At 45.0% G+C, this 19,504-nt stretch overlaps 1 protein-coding gene across 8 annotated transcripts in view; it reads right to left on the minus strand.

The window, feature by feature from the left end:
* Positions 1 to 15,327, minus strand: part of C8H8orf48 (chromosome 8 C8orf48 homolog) — a 77,229-nt gene extending 61,902 nt beyond the window's left edge. Inside the window, exons 1-3 of one of the 8 annotated variants that reach the window (XM_068249636.1) lie at positions 15,252 to 15,299; positions 4,911 to 4,988; positions 2,339 to 2,395 (exon numbers count right to left, since the gene is read on the minus strand). In XM_068249636.1, coding sequence (XP_068105737.1) covers positions 2,339 to 2,354 — 16 coding nt within the window. In that variant the 5' untranslated portion in view covers positions 2,355 to 2,395; positions 4,911 to 4,988; positions 15,252 to 15,299. Of the gene's footprint in view, positions 1 to 2,284; positions 2,396 to 4,910; positions 4,989 to 8,275; positions 8,334 to 15,251 lie in introns of those variants that run through there. The other 7 variants (XM_068249634.1, XM_068249638.1, XM_068249637.1 and 4 more) reach the window with 7 other exon arrangements.
* Positions 15,328 to 19,504: the final 4,177 nt, after the last annotated feature.

A 19,504-nucleotide genomic window follows, 5' to 3' on the forward strand; every position in this document is an offset into this window, starting at 1 on the left:
AAAAACCCCAAGAAGATAGTGGCCTGACTGCAATTCAAATCTGGAACGCCATTGCGTTAATATGAGTCTTAACTACTTATTAACATGGTTCCCCAATATTAGTAAATAACCAACAAAGACATACACTTACATCCTCAAATGACAGGGTGTTTCAAATCAGTGCAGGCTTTAGTGTTACAAAGTAAGCTGCAGTAAAGCAATTTAATCATTAGCAATTCTTATAAAGTCATATTTCCTGCTAGATACTCCACACTGTGTTCACTAATAAGCTTTGCAAAGGTCAGAAGAACGCACAGATTAACATTAATCAGTCAATATGATGGCCCATGTCATACAGGGAGAGGAACAAAAAGTAAAAGCACACATTAATGTTAAACACTGAGCAGAATCTCTGTTATCACTGCAGTATTGATGTTACGTCTTAACCACTTCAGCCCTCATCATGTTTCACTTTATGCATCCAAGCAATTTTCACCTCCCATTCATTCGCCTATAACTTTATCACTACTTATCACAATGAACTGATCTATAGCTTGTTTTTTCTGCCACCAAATAGTCTTTCTCTACATTTTGCTAAGAGGTACTTTACTGTAAATGCATTTTAACCGGAAGAATAAGAAAAAACGGAAAAAAAATCATTATTTCTCAGTTTTCGGCTATTATAGTTTTAAAATAATACATGCCTCCATAATTAAAACCCACGTATTGCATTTGCCTAATAGCCCCGGGTATTACACCGTTTAAATTATGTCCCTATCACAATGTATGGCGACAATATTTTATTTGGAAATAAAAGTGTATTTTTTCTGTTTGGATCCATCACTATTTATAAGCTTATAATAAAAAACAAATATAAATATTTCTTTTTTACATGGATATTTAAAAAGTTTAGACCATTAGGTAAATATTTACTTTTTTTTACTGTAATGTTTTGTTTTGTTTTTTATTTGTTTGTTTTTTAATTAAACATTTTATTTGGGTATTTTTGGGAGGGTGGGATGTAAATAGTAATTTTTTAATGTAAATATGTGTTGTTGTTTTTTATGTAGATGTAGTTTTACTATTTGGCCACAAGATGGCAACGATGAGTTTGTTTACATTACGTCACTCTAAGCGGGGAAAGGGATCAGTGATCGGGCACCATGTCCCGATTCACTGATTCCCTGGCTATCGAACTGCGGGCCGGTGGCGCACGTGCACGCGATCGGCCAAGGAAGCACGCGGGGGCGCACATGCGGTCTTTTGGACGTATATTATACGTCCAAAAGGCCAAAGTAGTTAAAGGACAACTGAAGCGAGAGGTATATCAAGGCTGCCATATTTATTTCCTTTTAAGCAATACCAGTTGCCTGGCTATCCTGCTAATCCTCAGCCTCTAATACTTTTAGCCTTAGACCCTGAACAAGCATGCAGCAGATCAGCTGTTTCTGATATTATTGTCAGATCTGGAAAGATTAGCTGCATGCTTGTTTCTGGTGTTACTCAAACACTACTGCAGCCAAATAGATCAGCAGGGCTGCTAGGCAACCAGTATTTTGTAAAAGGAAATAAATATGGCAGCCTTCCTATACCTCACACTACTGTTGTCCTTTAAAGAGGAACTGTAGTCAAAATAACAGAATGAATAATATTGCATTTTTTACAATATACATTTATAAATTATTTACTCAGGGTTTGCCCACTGTAAAATCATCCTTCTCCCTGATTTACATTCTAAATTGTATCAGACATCATTAGTACTGGCATGTGATCTCTGCAGAATGTTTGTTTACTTGCAAGCTCTAAAGCTAGTAGAAACAACCTCTGGTCTTCGAGAATGCTCCTACACTAAAGGCTAGTACACACTAGCAATTTTGATTGACCAATGATTGCTCAATTTTACCACCTCCATGTAGTATGAGGGCCAAACAGATTTTCAATTCTATGCAGATTATATAGGTAAATGGTCATACTACATGGAGGTGGTAAAATTGAGCAATCATTGGTCAATCAAAATTGCTAGTGTGTACTAGCCTTAAGCCTATGTGAAGGGCAGGGATATATACCAATATACAGCACTATAAAGCTACAGGAAGTGTTTCTGATGCTGAAATTGGATATTTAATGTACAAGTAGGTATCCTGAATAATTTACTGCATTCTACTATATGTCATTATGGTTCTTCTTTAAACACTTCAGTTTGTGAGCCTGGGTGAGGAACAGTTACCAAAGTGAAGTGTTTGGCATCCTCTGCTTTGCTGAAATTGTGTCAGTGTAAACTTATAAAATTGATAAATGTGCACACCTTTTTCACAATCCATTACTGACTTGATGGTCTCTGTACAGAAATAAGCACAACTACCTGTAATCTTCATATCACCAGCTTTTTACACATGCTTTCTCTTCATATAGCGGCCTGTTCATAAAGGATAAAAGTGTCAGTGGTCACAGGACAGTATAGCTGCTCACCAAAGATGTGCTTGGGTGTCTACTATAAATAAGCTAACGAGGTTTTGGGCAGGTAGAAGTGTGGGTATCTATTGCTGCTTTTTAAATAGTCCACATACGTAAAGCAAACCTTTCTTAAAGCGGTATCGTCACCATAAAAATCTAATTTCAACAGCAACTGGTCTGAGTGTATTAAGTGATAAAGATACTTAAGGCTAGTACACACTAGCAATTTTGATTGACCAATGATTGCTCAATTTTACTACCTCCATGTAGTATGAGGGCCAAACAGATTTTCAATTCTATGCAGATTATATAGGTAAATGGTCATACTACATGGAGGTGGTAAAATTGAGCAATCATTGGTCAATCAAAATTGCTAGTGTGTACTAGCCTTTAGCCTGCATTCAAATCTTTCTAAACTTTTTCTGCTGTTATGATTTGGAGTTATCACATACTTAAGGAGCACTGGCCCTTTAGTAGTCGTGCCAAAGAATTGCATGCTGGGGGTTCTTTTTATCTATAATCTATTCCTCCTCTTCCCTTTATTTCCCTGCCAGCTGCTTATCTGAAACCTAATCCCCTACTCACTTGTGTTTACAGGCAAGGCTGAGGAGACTCAGCGATTGGAGGAGACAAGAAAAAAATTAAAGGGCAGAAATGACATCACGAGTTAGCCTTAACTGTGGGCTAAAGACATGGCCCCCACCAGGAACAGAATTCTTGTAATTTACTGTATAGCATTCACTGAAATCAAAACACGGAAAGTATAATACACATGTTATGTAAGTAGATCAAGTATTTATCTACTTATATATGTGTTTTTTTTCCCTGGCATAGTATGGCTGATCCTACTGCTTTAACATGAACCATGTGTCTATCAGTTTATTGAGTGAGGCTCTCTTCACATATCTCTTTTTGTTATTGTATCAGTTTAAATGGACAAGAGTGTCCATCAAGTTGCAAATAGATTTTCGTATCAACTGCAATGCATTTTGTTTCTGTCAATTTTACTGGATAAGACCATATGCTGTACAGTGAGAACAATTACTACTGTAAGTAACATATTCATTAAAAGATAAATGCCAGAAGTACCCTATGTGTTACCATACATGTGTACTGTGTTTGCTGCATGTGAGGGAAAGTGTGCAGGGTTGTGTTGTAACACTGAGCACAGATATGCAAAGGAGATGCATTAAAGGTTCCATTAGAAAGCATAGATCCATTGCCCCATTGTGTACCAGTGTCTATTGCATTACAGAGGAATACTTTGTTGTAAATTGTGGCCACTCCTTTTTCACTCCCTAAGCTGTTCCTGTTGGCCAGCTATCACAAGTCTGGGACCCAGTAATCCTGTTATGTTTGGTGCTCACATGCAAATAGTTCAGCGATTCTAATAATAATGTCAACATTTGTATAGGTGATTTTCTCAAAGCATTTGAGAGCTGCAGCCACTAAGTGTGCACTGAATAGGCCACCCTTGCCTTGCCCAAGGACTCCTTGCTGAATAGATAACTGGCTGCAGGCAGGATTTGAAACCCAGTCTCCAGCGTAAAAGGTGGTGTCTTCAATCAGTGCACTATCCTGCCAGCAGTGGTACCTGATAAAGTTTTAATTTACAAACAAGTTCATGTTAAAGTGGTAAAAGGTTTATTTTATTTTTCTGTTTTACTTTATATTAGTGTACAACCAACCACCCCCCACCCCATGTAAAAACAATTCATGTCCTAACTTTTTATTACAAAAATCATGGCAAATATAGTTTTTTCCTGCAAAACCCAATAAGGACTACTAAGCCATCATACTCCTGCTCAGGGAGCCTGGCGATGTGGGCAAAGCCCTCTACCAAAGAGTCCTTATGGTGGAAGAGGGGTGGCAGCTCAAGACATGTTCCCATATGCAATTAACATCATAATGGTGCCCATAGGCAAATAGCTGTTCCATTAGGTGTCTAATTCAAAATGAAAGGATAGACAACAGTGGGATATTGGGGTTGATGCACTAGCTGCCGGTAATATTGCTGTGTTGCCACTGCCAGCAGTGTATAGAGTGTTAACTTATTAGCATGACCCGCAGTACGTGATTAATGTGAGCATTACTATGGTAATGTAAAGTTCGCAAGTAACAGGTAGCAACGCTCACCCTAATCTTGTATCATGGGTTGCACTAATAGCATAATGCACGGTACACAACTGGCGGTAGTAATGGTACTATTGCTGTGCGCTGCATGCACATAGCAATATTACCAGCAATAAGTGTATCAACCCCATTGTTTCATCAAAAATAATGACATTTGCTTGTATTTAGTCTCTGAAATTGGCTGTAGCAATCACTTTTGCTTTGAAAAATGAATGGTATCTAAAGATATATTTAAAAACCTCTAGACATTGCTAAATGGTGCACAACATGTGATGCAGGCTAGGAGATATTCAGTAGATAGGTGTGTAGCAGAAGACATGCAGTCCTATTCAAATATACTCAACTGAGGGGCTTCACAGTGGCCAGTGGTCACGTAGATGTGTTGCCTAGTGGTGCGCACTGTTCATCAGCAGCAGAGCTACCTGAAAAAATATAGCTCCCTATCACCACCATGTGGGGGAGATGGAATTTACACCAATCAAACCATTTATAGGTTAAAGCGAGATTGCCACCATAAAAAACTAATTTCAACAGCAACTGGTCTGAGTGTATTAAGTGATAAAGATACTAATCCTGCATTCATAACTTTCAAAACTTTTTCTGCAGTTATGGTTTAGAGTTATTCCATACCTTAGGAGCACTGGCCGTTTAAGAGCCATTGCCAAACAGTTGCATGCTGGGGGTCTTTTTAATCTAGAACAGTGTTTCTCAACTTTTTTAAACCAAGTACCCCTTATTGCTTCTCCATCTCGGCAATGTACCCCCCGCAAATGTGTGCGCAAGCGCACATGCTTGGGTGAATGAGGGTGCTGGCTGAGGGTGCTGGATGTGGAGAGGTAGATGTGGGTGCTAGGTGGGGAGAACCTGGTGAGGGTGCTGGCTGAGGGTGATGGGTGGTGAGAGACAGGTGAGGGTGCTGTCTGAGGGTGGCAGAGGGTGATAGGTGGTGAGGGACAGGTGAGAGTGCTGTCTGAGGGTGGCAGAGGGTGATAGGTGGTGAGAGACAGGTGATGGTGCTGTCTGAGGGTGGCAGAGGGTGATAGGTGGTGAGGGACAGGTGAGGGTGCTGTCTGAGGGTGGCAGAGCATGATAGATGGTGAGAGACTGGTAAGGGGGCTAGCTGAGGCTGCCAGAGGGTGAAGGGCGGGAGAGACAGGTGAGGATGCTGGCAGAGGGTGAGGGGCAGGTGAGGGTGTTGGCTGGGTTTGAAGGGTGGGTGGCAGAGGACAGGTGAGGGTGCTGGCAGAGTGTGGTGGGCAGTGACTGACAGGTGAGGATGCTAGCTGAGGCTGGCAGAGGGAGATGGGTGGTGAGGGTGCTAGCTGAGGCTGCCAGAGGGTGAAGGGTGGGAGAGACAGGTGAGGATGCTGGCAGAGGGTGAGGGGCAGGTGAGGGTGTTGGCTGGGTTTGAAGGGTGGGTGGCAGAGGACAGGTGAGGGTGCTGGCAGAGTGTGGTGGGCAGTGACTGACAGGTGAGGATGCTAGCTGAGGCTGGCAGAGGGAGATGGGTGGTGAGGGTGCTGGCTGAGGCTGGCAGAGGGTGATGGGCGGTGCGGGACAGGCAAGGGTGCTGGCTGAGACTGGCAGAGTGAGCACACACAAAGTCAACACACACACACACACAGAGTCAGCACACACAAGCAGTACACACACACACACACACACAGCACACAAACAGTCAACACACACACATACACACACACACACACACACACACACACACACACACACACTACAGCACAAAAGAGCAGTACAAACAGTCAGCAAACATTACACAGTCAGCACACATAAGCAGTACACACACAGCACACACAGTCAGCATACACAAGCAGAACACACACACACACACACACACACAGTCAGCATACACAAGCAGAACACACACACACACACACACAGTCAGCATACACAAGCAGAACACGCGCACGCACACACGCGCGCGCGCGCACACACACACACACACACACACGCGCAGAACACACACACGCAGAACACACACACACACACATACAAGCAATACAAACAGTCATAAAGCATTACACAGTCAGCACACATAAGCAGTACACACACAGCACACACAAGCAGTACACACAAAGCACACACAAGCAGTACACACAAAGCACACACAAGCAGAACACACACACACAGTCAGCACACACAAGCAATACATACAGTCATAAAATATTACAGCACACAAAAGCAGTACACACACAGTCAGTCCACACAAGCAGTACACACACACACACACACAGCACACACAAAGCATACACAAGTAGAACACACACACACACACAAATAAGCAGCAGCTTCAAATCACGCTGCTCTGTCACTCTGTCTGTCTCCGTTATTGCAGCACGTGATAATGTGTATCTCTCTCCTCTTCTCTTCTCCTCCTCCACATTCCTGAGGTGGCGGCACTGGTGGACGAGCTCATTCTGCCTGGCAGGGGTTCTGCTATAGTTCCTCTCTCCTCTGATTGAACTTTATGTTATCTAATCACTAACGTATAGCACTGGACATTGCACAGAGCTGGAGGGGAGCTGTAAAAAGCAGCACTGAGCAGGAGAAGATAAATAGATTTTTTGGCATGGGTAACAAGCCACTGTGCGTACCCCCTGCAATGGTCTGGCGTACCCCCAGGGGTACGCGTACCGCATGTTGAGAAACCCTGATCTAGAATATATTCCTCCTCTTCCCTTTAGTTCCCCCTTCTTCTAATGACATAAAACAGTGCACTTCCTAGTATAGACCTCAGTGGGAGTGTCTGAAGACTCTGGGAGGAGGGCGGGTAACGGATACACAATTAGCAAGAGGAGAAAAAAAGCGAGGGAAAAAATGATGTCAGGAGGTCAAAGGTAACAAAGATGGAAATTTCCTAGAATAGGATTCTCTGCTTTTCCTTTATAAAATTCACAGGAACCATAATGTGGACAGTGCAACACATCTGTTATGTAAGTAGAACTAGTATCTACTTATATATGTGTTGTTGTTTTTTCTAGGTTTGCATGGGTGCCCCTTGTTCTTTAAAAAAAAATAGTTCTTTCTGTAAATAACAATTATTCTCTTGTTACAATGGCTAAGAGCAGGGGTGACAAACTCAATCACATAACGGGCCAAAACCTTAAACACTGTCTTAGTCGAGGGCCACAACACTTATTCAAATTTAAAGAGAATCTGTAACGTCAAAAGATCCCCTGGGGGAAGCCTCCGGATCCTAATGAGGCTTCCCACGCCGTCCTCCGTCCCTCAGGGGTCTCGCTGCAGCCCTCCGAGAAAGATGACGTCAATGTTTACCTTCCTGGCTCCTGCGCAGGCGCTCTGACGGCTGTCGGCTCCGAACTACACGGAAATACCCGATCTGCCGTCAGGTCTGCTCTACTGCGCAGGCGCAAGTTTCCGGCCCCTGTGCAGTAGAGTGGACCCGACTGAGATCGGGTATTTCCGTGTAGTTCGGAGCTGAGAGCAGCCACAGCGCCCCCGCTGGAGCCTGCAAAGGTAAATATTGAACTGACAGTCGGGTCTGTCGCCGGCTGTTCGGAGGGCTGCAGCGAGACCCCCGTGGGACAGAGGACGGCGTGGGAAGCCTCATTAGGATCCGGAGGCTTCCCGCACCCGAGGTGATTACCCCCCAGGGGATCTTTTTGATGTTACAGAGTCTCTTTAAAAAGGGGGTCATCGGTGTGCATCCTAAAAACATCAGGTGCAATACCTGAAGGCGGCCCCTGCACTGGTGTGCTCCTCTGGATGGGAAGGCTGCATGCTGTCATCTACAATAAAAGAAAGGTGGCAAAGGAGAGCAGCAAACTGTACTGTATACTGTTTTCCACAAATCAGCTCACAGCAAACTGGAAGTTACATGTTCGTTCTGGGATACCCAGGCCAGCGGGAGTGGACTGGTGGGGGTGGCAACTCCAAGCAGCTAGCAGCTGTCTCGCTTAAAAAAAAAGATGCTTGCTCACAGCTTTTGGTGGTATTGGTGGGAAGCGTAAAGACACCATGGGCCATATGCAATTAATTTTTTCACCTGAGTTATCTCCTAGGACAGTGGTTCCCAACCTTTTCCGGCCCGGGGAACACTTTCTGACCATATTTTTCTCCGGGGAACGGCGGGGGGCGCGCGGGTGTTTGCGCGACCTAGTGGACAGTGCCGTGTGTAGCAGGCTATGGGGGGGGGGGCTGGGGTGCGGCTGCATAGCTAGCATAGTTGCCCCAGTATAGGGAGTTTAGTTGCCCCAGTATGGTTAGTATAGTTACCCCAGTATAGCTAGTATAGTCCCAGTATGGATAGGTAGTGCCCCAGTATAGGTAGGTAGTGCCCGGTATAGCTACTATAGTGCCCAGATAGCTAGTATAGTGCCCAGATAGCTAGTATGGTGCCCAGTATAGCTAGTATAGTGCCCAGCATAGCTAGCATAGTGCCCAGTATAGGTAGGTAGTGCCCCAGTATAGCTAGTATAGTTGCCCCCAGTGTAGCTAGTTTAGTTGCCACCAGTATAGCTAGTTTAATTGCCCCCAGTATAGCTAGTTTAATTGCCCCCAGTGTAGCTAGTTTAGTTGCCCCCAGTGTAGCTAGTTTAGTTGCCCCCAGTGTAGCTAGTTTAGTTGCCCCCAGTGTAGCTAGTTTAATTGCCCCCAGTATAGCTAGTTTAGTTGCCCCCAGTATAACTAGTTTAGTTGCCCCCAGTATAGCTAGTACAGTTGCCCCCAGTATAGCTAGTACAGTTGCCCCCAGTATAGATGCCCAGGAGGGGGGAAGCAGCGCTAGAAGGAGGGGCAGTGGAGGCAGCGGTGGGGAGGGGGGAAATATCCCCCCCCCTCCCTCACCTGGGACCCCTCCTTCTGCCTCTCCCCCTCCATTTATCGGTGGCAAGTGCGGGGCGGCTCGGCGGCGGGGAGACATGCGCAGACTTACCACTTCTGCGTTCCAAGCGCCGGCAGCGTCATGTCGTCAGATCTCCGCCTTCAATGCCGCCCACTGTGCTTCCTGATTAGCGGAAGCACAGTGGGCGGCATTGAAGGCGGAGATCTGACGACATGACGCTGCCGGCGCTTGGAACGCGGAAGTGGTGAGTAATTCTCCGCGTGCCTCCCCGCCGCCGACCCCGCACTTGCCACCCATAAATGGAGGGGGAGAGAGGCAGAAGGAGGGGTCCCAGGTGAGGGAGGGGGGGGATATTTCCCCCCTCCCCACCGCTGCCTCCACTGCCCCTCCTTCTAGCGCTGCTTTCCCCCTCCTGCGTTCTACATACAGTAGGAACGCACGGCACACCAGGCAACATGCCGCGGCACACTAGTGTGCCGCGGCACAGCGGTTGGGAAACGCTGTCCTAGGAGATATTTTTCATCTTCTCTGTAAACAACATTTTCAGCATTTTACAATTGAAAATATACCCAAAAGTTGTTGAAAAAGTTCTATCACATTTATTTTGAGTATTTTCTTGCTTTCTGGTGACTTAAAAGGCATTTTATGGCAAGTTGTAAAAATATCACCTAGGAGAAAACTCAGGAGAAAAAGTGAATTGCATATGGGCCCATGGCCCATATGCAATTCCCTTTTTCTTCTGAGTTTTCTCCTAGGTGATATTTTAAACTTGTCAATAAAATGCCTTTTAAGCCACCAGAAAGCAAGAAAATACTCAAAATAATTGTGATAGTACTTTTTCACCTGCTCTATGGTACTTATTTAGTTGAAAAATGCTGGAAAGTTATTTAAAGAGACTCTGTAACAAATTTTTCAGCCTTAGTTCTTCTATCCTATAAGTTCCTATGCCTGTTCTAATCTGCTCTGGCTTACTGCGGTCTTTCCTAACTGCACTGTCTCTGTAATAAATCAATGTATCTTTCCTCTGTCCTGTTTGTCGGGCTAAAGCTTGATTGTGTGGAATGTGCAGGGCTGCTTGTGATTGGTAGAAGCGATACACACCCTCTGCAGGCCCCCTGCATACTATGAATGACTCACACACTATGCTTAGCTGAGCCTATTAGAAGCTGGTTAGTTTGTTTGTAAACACTGCCTAAAACTGTTAATTACAAGCCAGGATTGCAGCAGAGAGTGGCAGAAACAGCACAGAGGGGCACAGGAGAAAATAATGAATAGAATGGTATGCTTTTTATTGTAAGAATATTAGAGTACAGATTCTCTTTAAATAGTAGATGAAAAATTATCTCCTAGGAGAAAACTCAGGTAAAAAAGAAAATGGTATATGGCCCCTTGCTTTTAAATGCATTCTGCAAATGTGCGCAAAGAGTGGACTTATACAGCAAATCACAACAGGAGATGGAAAGCGTGCATGTATTTAGAGAAAAAGAAAATGAAAACATTTAATAAGATCGTCTCTTAAATACAACTGACAATTTAAATAATGTAATCACATGACATGCAGAAGAACCAGAAAGCAGAGAGTGAGTGGACCCAAAGATGATGGATGGGATGGGAGACAGTGCTAAAGGAGCAGCACGGTGGCGTAGTGGTTAGCGCTCTTGCCTTGCAGCGCTGGGTCCCAGGTTCGTATCCCAGCCAGGGTACTATCTGCAAGGAGTTTGTATGTTCTCCCCGTGTCTGTGTGGGTTTTCTCTGGGCACTCCGGTTTCCTCCCACATCCCAAAAACATACAGATAAGTTAACCACTTAAGGACCGGGCTGTGTTTTAGAGATCTGTGCTGCGTGGGCTCTGCAGCCCGCAGCACAGATCGTGAATACAGCAGGGCGATCAGACTTCCCCCCTTTTTTCCCCACTAGGGGGATGACCTGCTGGGGGGGTCTGATCGCCGCCGCTCTGTGTGACCGAGCGGGAGGGGCTCCTCAAAGCCCCCCTCCGCAGCATTTTCCGCCCTCCTTACCTCTTCCGCCCTCTCGCTCTGGTTGGGAAGTGCGCAGGACGGATATCCGTCCTGCGCATTGTAGGATAGGCTTCAGCCTATAAAATGACGGCGATCCCCGGCCAATCAGAGGCCGGGGATTGCCGATCTGCCCTACGGCGCTGCTGCGCAGCAGCGCTGTATAGTGTAAACAGCGGGGATTTCTTCCCCGCGTGTTTACATTTTGCCGGCGAGTCGCGATCGGCGGCTCTCTGGCTGTTCACGGAGACACCCTCCGTGAACTGACATGGGATAGAGCGGCCGTTTCCATGGTAACCCACTTAAGACCTGCTGACGCCTATGGGCGTTGGCTGGTCGTTAAGTGGTTTTGGCTTCCCCCTAAATTGGCCTTAGACTACAATACATACACTACATGATACATACATACACATATAACTATAGTAGGGATTAGATTGTGAGCTCCTTTGAGGGACAGATAGTGACAAGACAATATACTCTGTACAGCGCTGCGTAAGATGTCGGCGCTATATAAATACTAAATAATAATTATAATAAAGGAGGTAAGGTGCTCCACCTCAAATCCCATCACTGCAGTTATTCTGCCTACCGGGACAGGAGGGGGGGCCTTAGAAGGAGAAACAATATCGGGCCCCACATTTTTTCCACGGTTCAGTCCCCACACAGCAGTACAAATGCATGCAGTTGTGTCCATAATGCTTAGTAAGGTTGTCACTTTAATGTAAATCGTATGACCTTTTTAATTTAATTGCAGATCGCATACCATATGCGGTACACTGTACAGAATGGTATGGTGCAAAAAATCTTGTTAATTTAAGGAAAATTATTAATTAAAGTAAGGACTGGTCTAATTTGAAAACTGAAGATACATTTTTGGGGAGCTTATGTCCGTCGACCGGGACGCAATAATCACTGCTGCTATTAGTGGCAAATTATTATTATATTAGATATTATATTATCCTACCTAATAAAAGCCCAGCAATCTGCATCTATTTCAGGACGCGCAAGCCAGCATGTGGGGGTGGGCGCAGTTGTGTGCGGGGTAGCTTGTTAAGTAGTGGGCTAAATTACTAGTATTATTTTATTCATTAGAACAGGGCATTCAATGTTGGCACCAGTTCTGTCCTGTTTTCTTGTTAGCTAAATATTTGTTAGATGTAAGGGAAAGAAACACACAAATATCAACATTGAGTGTGTCAGAGCAGCTAATAGCAGGATATTGCTGTCCTGTCCTGTGTTCCTGTCATGTATGGTAAATATTTTTTTAAAATGTAAGGTAATAAACACCTAAATATCAGCAGTAAGGGCTATTAGCCCATTAGGGAGCATTTAGCCTGTAATTCAAAAAGCGCTAGGCTAATTGAAGTCAATGGGGCGGAGGCCACAGGCTGAAATCGCAAACGTGAAATCTGAGGCTTTTTCGGAGCGATTCACTAGAGGAAAGTGCTGGTCTAAAGGTGTGACTCGAGCTGAGGGTGTTGGGGAGAGAGGAGGGCATGTCTTTTACACCATTATGTTTTCACTCATAAAGTTGTGAGAACTATTGAAGTGCTAAGTAAACAAATCATTGTCTCCATAAAAGAACTAGCTACCTGGCTCCTCCTAGGATTTGCCCAGCCCTGGGGTATGTTCCTATGTTTATATGTATTTTAAATGCTATCTTGTAACATTTAGGTTGTAATGGAGCTAAGGTATACTGTGTTTATTTATACAGTATATCTATCCTGTATTATATACCATGTTATGTGCGTGTAACATTTATAAGGCACACACAGTTACTGCAGCCTCGACAGTGTTCTCCCCAGGATCAATCAAGTGGGCGGGCCGCCCGGGTAAAATCAATTACCGCCCGGCTGGCTGCGTTCCCAGCTGCCATCACCACGTGGCCGGCTATCGCTGCAAAAACCTCACGTGCTGCTACTTCCGAATCTGCACAGAGCAGCGCTGCAGCGTAGCAAATTAGTCCTTACCAGTAGCGTAGCGTGTCCGTCCCTTTCCTGCGCATACAGGCTCCATTAGCAGAGTGAACGGCGGAAGCTTTCACTCACCGCTCCTCGCCGTTCGGGTTCCCCTGCTTGCCTGTCACCGGCTCACATCTATGATGCCCTCTAGTGGCGAGGCGCCACTGCATAGTGTCATAGATGTGAGCCGGTGACAGGCAAAGCAGGGGAACCCGAACGGCGAGGAGCGGTGAGTGAAAGCTTCCGCCGTTCACTCTGCTAATGGAGCCTGTATGCGCAGGAAAGGGACGGACACGGTATGCTACCGGTAAGGACTAATTTGCTACTCTGCTCTGCCGGGGGATGTTTGAAAACTCGGGGGGACGAGGATAGGGGGCGGGACATCTCAGCTCACTGCACGGTGAGCAGGTGACAGGCAAAAGCAGGGGAACCCGAACGGCGAGGAGCGGTGGGTGGATATTTTCATCACTTGTGTGATTTTTTTCCCCCAGAAATTGTAGATGTAAAGTATACAATTGAAAGATCTTTGATTAGCTTCAGAATTTTTTTTTACACTGTCTGTCTTATGAACATTTGCCTTCTCTTTATATAGCTATACAATTGGAGATCCCAGTGAGTTGTACAGTATATACTTACAGCACAGTAGTCATCTGGTGTAAATAGGAGGAGGAAAACCAGTCAAATATTACTCTGGATAGTTTTAGTTTCTCTCAATGGACTTTGAGGTTGAGAATCAAACCACGTGTCTCATTACTTGTCTTTTTATGTTATGACTGACATTTCAGTTTTTTTAGTTTAAAGAAACTGATCTAACAGTTCAATTGAACTTGCATTGTTATAAAAAAAATCTATTAATTAATCCACTGACTTGCTGTATGTTCAATTATACTAAAGATTGCATACAAACTGCACAATGTAAGCAATATTGCTTTTCCTACTCAAATGATGCTCAATGGAATGGTGTTACAGCAGAGATGTTTGATCTCTGCAGTGCTCGTATATTACTGTATTAAGTGAATTTACCTGCAGAACTTTAAATTAGAGCCCATGGTTATGTTACAAACTGTGCCTCAGTGGAGCTCACAATCTAATGTTCCAGTCTGATATCTCCACCACAATGTAGGTGAAGGAACCAATTACCATATTAGCATGTTTTGGCATGTGGTGGTAAACAGAAGTGGCCCAAGGAAACATGGGTAGCACATACTTGGGCTGTATTGTCTCTGGATTCCTGTTTTTTTTGGAAGTGCTTGATCTCTTTTGGGGATTATGCAGTGTTCTCCCCAGGATCAATCAAGTGGGCGGGCCTCCCGGGTAAAATCAATTACCGCCCGGCTGGCTGTGTTCCCAGCTGCCATCACCGTGTGGCCGGCTATCGCACGCGCTGCTCCCGAATCTGCACAGCGCTTCCCGGCGAGCTTGTACAGTCATTGGCTCAGTGGTAGTAAGAGGCAGGACCAGCGCCCGAGGCTAAGCGGACAGTCTGCAGAGGAACGCATAGAGGTTGTCATCGGGCACAGACCCTACTTTCAAGCCTGTAAGTATCCGCCGCCTACCCCCCTAATGTGCAATGTGCCCCCCGCCCCTATACTTTACCTGTCAGTGTGCACCGCTAGCTCCGGGATGCGTGCCCCACGTGGTTGCCATCGTACACATGGGCGCATGTGTGGGACATAATTAGTGCATATTTAATTTTCCACACCGCCAAATTTCCCCGTGCTGCCCCACCCGGCTACTTTTTCATGCCACCCGGCTGGGAAAAAATCCTGGGGAGAACACTGCTCGATTTGCAGTCACACATGAAGAGCTCCTGCTGCTCCCAGCACACAAGAGGCAGAGTTGACACTGGGGAGACACAGCAGCACACGTAACAAACCATAGACTTACCAGGAACAATAACTTCCCTTTCCACTCGCATTAAATAGTCCTAGATGCAGCTTCCCTCTGTCTCCCAGGTTACACTGTGCAGCTAAGAAACGAGCTCTCCCACAAAGTGACCTAAAGCTTTAGTTCCTAGTAACAATCTGAGGAAAAAGAGACAGGAAGGGCCGCTAAGGCAAAGATGAGAGACATATGGACATATGTAGCTCCCAACTGTCCCTTTTTCACAGCGACAGTCCCTCTTTGGGGACTAAATCCCTCTGTCCCTCTTTCTTCCTCATGTGTCCCTCTTTCAGGGCTACATATACATGTAAATATATGTATTTTTGTACTGAAAAAAATTGTTTACTATACTGCAAATATCTACGGTACATTGATATATTTCTTACTTTAAATGAAGGAGAACTAATGACGGGAAATTGCATTGTGCATAGCCAGGGCCGGTTTAAGCAACAATGGGGCCCCAGGGCAAAATAAACCTGCCCCCCCCAACATATACCCCGGAACAAAAATCGGCATTAGGGGACCTTTTTTGCAGCTGGTATAGTCAGGGTGTGAAGTCCCAATCGGTCGGAGCTCCACATTCTGGCTATCCCAGCCTGCATGGGGGACAAGGGGTTAAAAAGTTTCAGGAGGGGGGACCCCACATAATTTTTTTTTTTAATTCCCACACTCTAAACATAAAAAAAAATTGGGAAAATAGGAAAAAATGCCAGAGATCTTCATACAGCCCTATTGTATAGCGATCCCTGGCCAAAGCGCTGCGGCTGCGTATAGACCCCCTGGAAACCCCGTCAGGAAATTTATTGTGCTTTCGTTTGATGCATGTAAAATTACACTACCATTAGGTTTGCTACTAAAAGTGACATTTACCGCATTTAAAAGTATACTTTTTTCCTTCGAAACTTTAAAATCGATTTTCTCAAAAACTATAAGGTCTTTTTGAAAAATTGTTTTTTCTTCTTATTCCTAATGATCTCCGTAAAGAGGAGCTGTTAGGTATAAGGTCTCAGAGAAAATAAACACATATATCAGTAGCTAAAGATTGGCTGTACTTACATTACATATGCATTTCACTGTCCACGTTTGGATTTCACAGAATTTGTATATAGTATATGCAGAGATAGATGCTCCTGACAGCTCATGGCAGGCTCCATGTTTTTCTGTCAAATGTGTCGTCATGTCCTGCCTGCTTCCTGATCACAGAAAAGCTCCTACTTGAACAACACAGTGTGCAGTGAATATTAATGAGCCATGTGGCTAGGAACAATAGCTGACTCCTGCAGTGTACTCTGCCCGGATATTTATCAGTGCTACGCGCTGGACTGATTAGAAGCTCCTGTACCGTCTCATTAGCAGCCGAGGGGAGGGCCCCAGAATGCTTTGCAGTTTAGTATGCGGCTTGCGTCCTTATGGTTCTATAACAGCCTTTCTGATAAGCACACATCAAAGGTAACTGAGATTTTTATCTTCACTAATTGCTTTATGGCTTCCTTCTAAACTGTTTAACACAGGAGAATAGAGGTTTAAATTAGCTTCTGCAGCCTGACAGTTACTCTTTAACATATCCTGCAAATTTAGGGTTTCTAGCATTTAAGGTGGATTTGCTATTAACCATTAAAGTTGGCAGGTTTTTAAATGTGTATTTTTTTTCCTTTGAAACTTTAAAATCGATTTTCTCAAAAACTATAAGGCCGATTTGAAAAATTTTTTTTCCTCTTGTAGCCACTGGGGGCCCCTACAAGCTGTTGGGCCCTGGGGCAGCTGCCTCCTTTGCCTTAATGGTAGCGCCGGCCCTGCATAGCTCACAACAGCCCCTCTTTTGGAGGGACAGTCCCTCTTTGGGATCCATGTCCCACTGTCCCTCTTTTTTCCTCATGTGTCCCTCTTTCAGGACTGATGTAAAGACCTATGTAAATATATGTATTTTTCTACTGAAAAATTTGTTAAATTGACTCTAAACTTGATTCCCATCCTTTAAAATGATATATTTCTTATTTTCATGTGTTACTATAAAGGAAAAACAACCAGGATAGAAGGTATGAATTATAAAACCAAATATTTTTCTTATAAAATCTTTATGGTTTACGTGACTAGGGGTGTGTCGGGGTGTGGCTTAAGTGTCCCTCTTTCCTACCTCAAAATGTTGGGAGGTATGGCATTGTGTACTTAACATTAGAGGCAGTGGATCAGCAAGACAGCAAGGCAATGTGCATTGTTTAAAAGGAAATAAATATATCAGCCTTCATATTCCTCTCTCCTCGGATTGGGCATTGTAGCTGTATTTATACTTACCTAGGGCTTCTTCCAGCTCCATGAGGTGTGTGGGGTCCCTTGCGAGTCGCGGCATACATTTGAAATCGGCAAGACATGGGAGCAGGATACAGCCGGTATATGGCTTATCCTGCTCCTGCACAAGTCCCGGCCGTGTTAATTATTATTCCCCCTACAGGCCGCCATGGATGCTGGGGAGTGATATAATTCGTCTTCCAGCTATTGCTGGAGGCCGAGTTATTGTGTTTTAAAAGCAGCTTCAGCATTACTCACTGAGCGCCGCTATAGCTGTAATTCCTATTACAGTCTATGGTGGCGCCGACTCTGCCCAAATCTTCCTGCGCTTAAAAGCACTGCTCTGTCCCCCGCAGTCCTCTCTGGCCTCTCCATTCTCTTGTAAATCCTCCTGGTAGTCTGGCTGGCAGCGCTCTTCAGCCATGCATGCACTCTCATAGTGCTCCCGCAGCGGGGGCGGTGTACGCATGGCGAGTAATGCATGCAGAAGCGCATGAATGGCCGCATTACTGGGAGGATTTGCAAGAGAAAGGAGAGGGCGGCGAGGGACCCCATGCACCTCATGGAGCTGGAGGAATCCGCAGGTAGGTATTAATACAGCTATAACGCCCGTCTCAGGTACCCTTTAAAGTGAAATTGGAGATATAAATAAAAGCCATTACTCTTCCCCATATAGTATCCTAATGTAAGTTCCACAAATGAACAGAAATATAAACCACCTGTTTTCTGGGAAATTACCATAATTGGTAATCCCCCCTCTTTCTCATTCCTGGTTGAAAACTTGAAGCCGCTCCATTAAAGGTTCTGAAGCTATGTTGTCAAACCCACACTGTGTTTCCGCACCACCATGGCTGCATATTAGGTTGCCGAGTCAGGGACGGGATGCAGCAACACAGTGGAGATGGCCACAGAGCTCCTGAATTTCCGGCAGGCTTCAGGCAAAAACTGTCATTTTTTTGCAACAAAGGGGCAGAGTTTAACAGTTATGGTAATGTCCTAGCAAATGGGTGATTTATATTCCCTGAACCTACATTAAAGAGAACCCGAGGTGGGTTTGAAGAATATTATCTGCATACAGAGGCTGCATCTGCCTATACAGCCTAGCCTCTGTTGCTATCCCAAACCCCCCTAAGGTCCCCCTGCACTCTGCAATCCCTCATAAATCACAGCCACGCTGCTGACAAACAGCTTGTCAGAGCTGGCTGTGTTTATCTCTATAGTGTCAGTCTGCTGCTCTCCCCGCCTCCTGCAGAACTCCAGTCCCCGCCTGCATCCCTTCCCTCCCTGCTGATTGGAGGGAAGGGACGGGGCAGAGACCGGAGCTATGCAGGAGGCGGGGGAGCAGCTGAGACTGACACTACAGATGTAAACACAGCCTCACAGCACGGCTGTGATTTATGAGGGATTGCAGAGTGCAGGGGGACCTTAGTGGGGTTTGGGATAGCAACAGAGGCTGGGCTGTATAGGCAGATCCAGCCTCTGTATGCAGATAACATTCTTTAAACACACCTCGGGTTCTCTTTAAGGTATTTTATTGGGAAGAGTAATGGCCTTTTATTTTATACGGGAAGTACTCTTTAACAATAGACTGGTCTGGCTTTCTCATGGAGATAGGCCTCATTCACACCTAAAAACAAAAACGCAAACGCAAGCGTTTTGGTGCACTGTTTTTTTTCCCCCTCCTGGCGCTCTACTGTGCGCTGCGTTTTTGGTAAAAGTGCTTTTCTAAGCGCTTTTCCAGAGCAGTTTTGTAATTCACTCCCTGACACTAGTCAGGAAGTGAACTCTTTGTCCCAGAAAATAATAACTACAATGTATTTATTCTAAAAAAACGTGAATGCAGTTGCCATGTAAAGCGGTTTTGTGAGTGTTTAGCACTCTTCCTATACCTTCCATTATAGCAAAAACGCCCCAAAAATGGTACAGGCACTGCTTTGCAGACCGCAAAGCAGACACAACGTGTTGATATC

The sequence above is a fragment of the Hyperolius riggenbachi genome, chromosome 8 (genome assembly GCF_040937935.1).
Source record: "Hyperolius riggenbachi isolate aHypRig1 chromosome 8, aHypRig1.pri, whole genome shotgun sequence".
Classification (NCBI taxonomy): Eukaryota; Metazoa; Chordata; class Amphibia; order Anura; family Hyperoliidae; genus Hyperolius; species Hyperolius riggenbachi.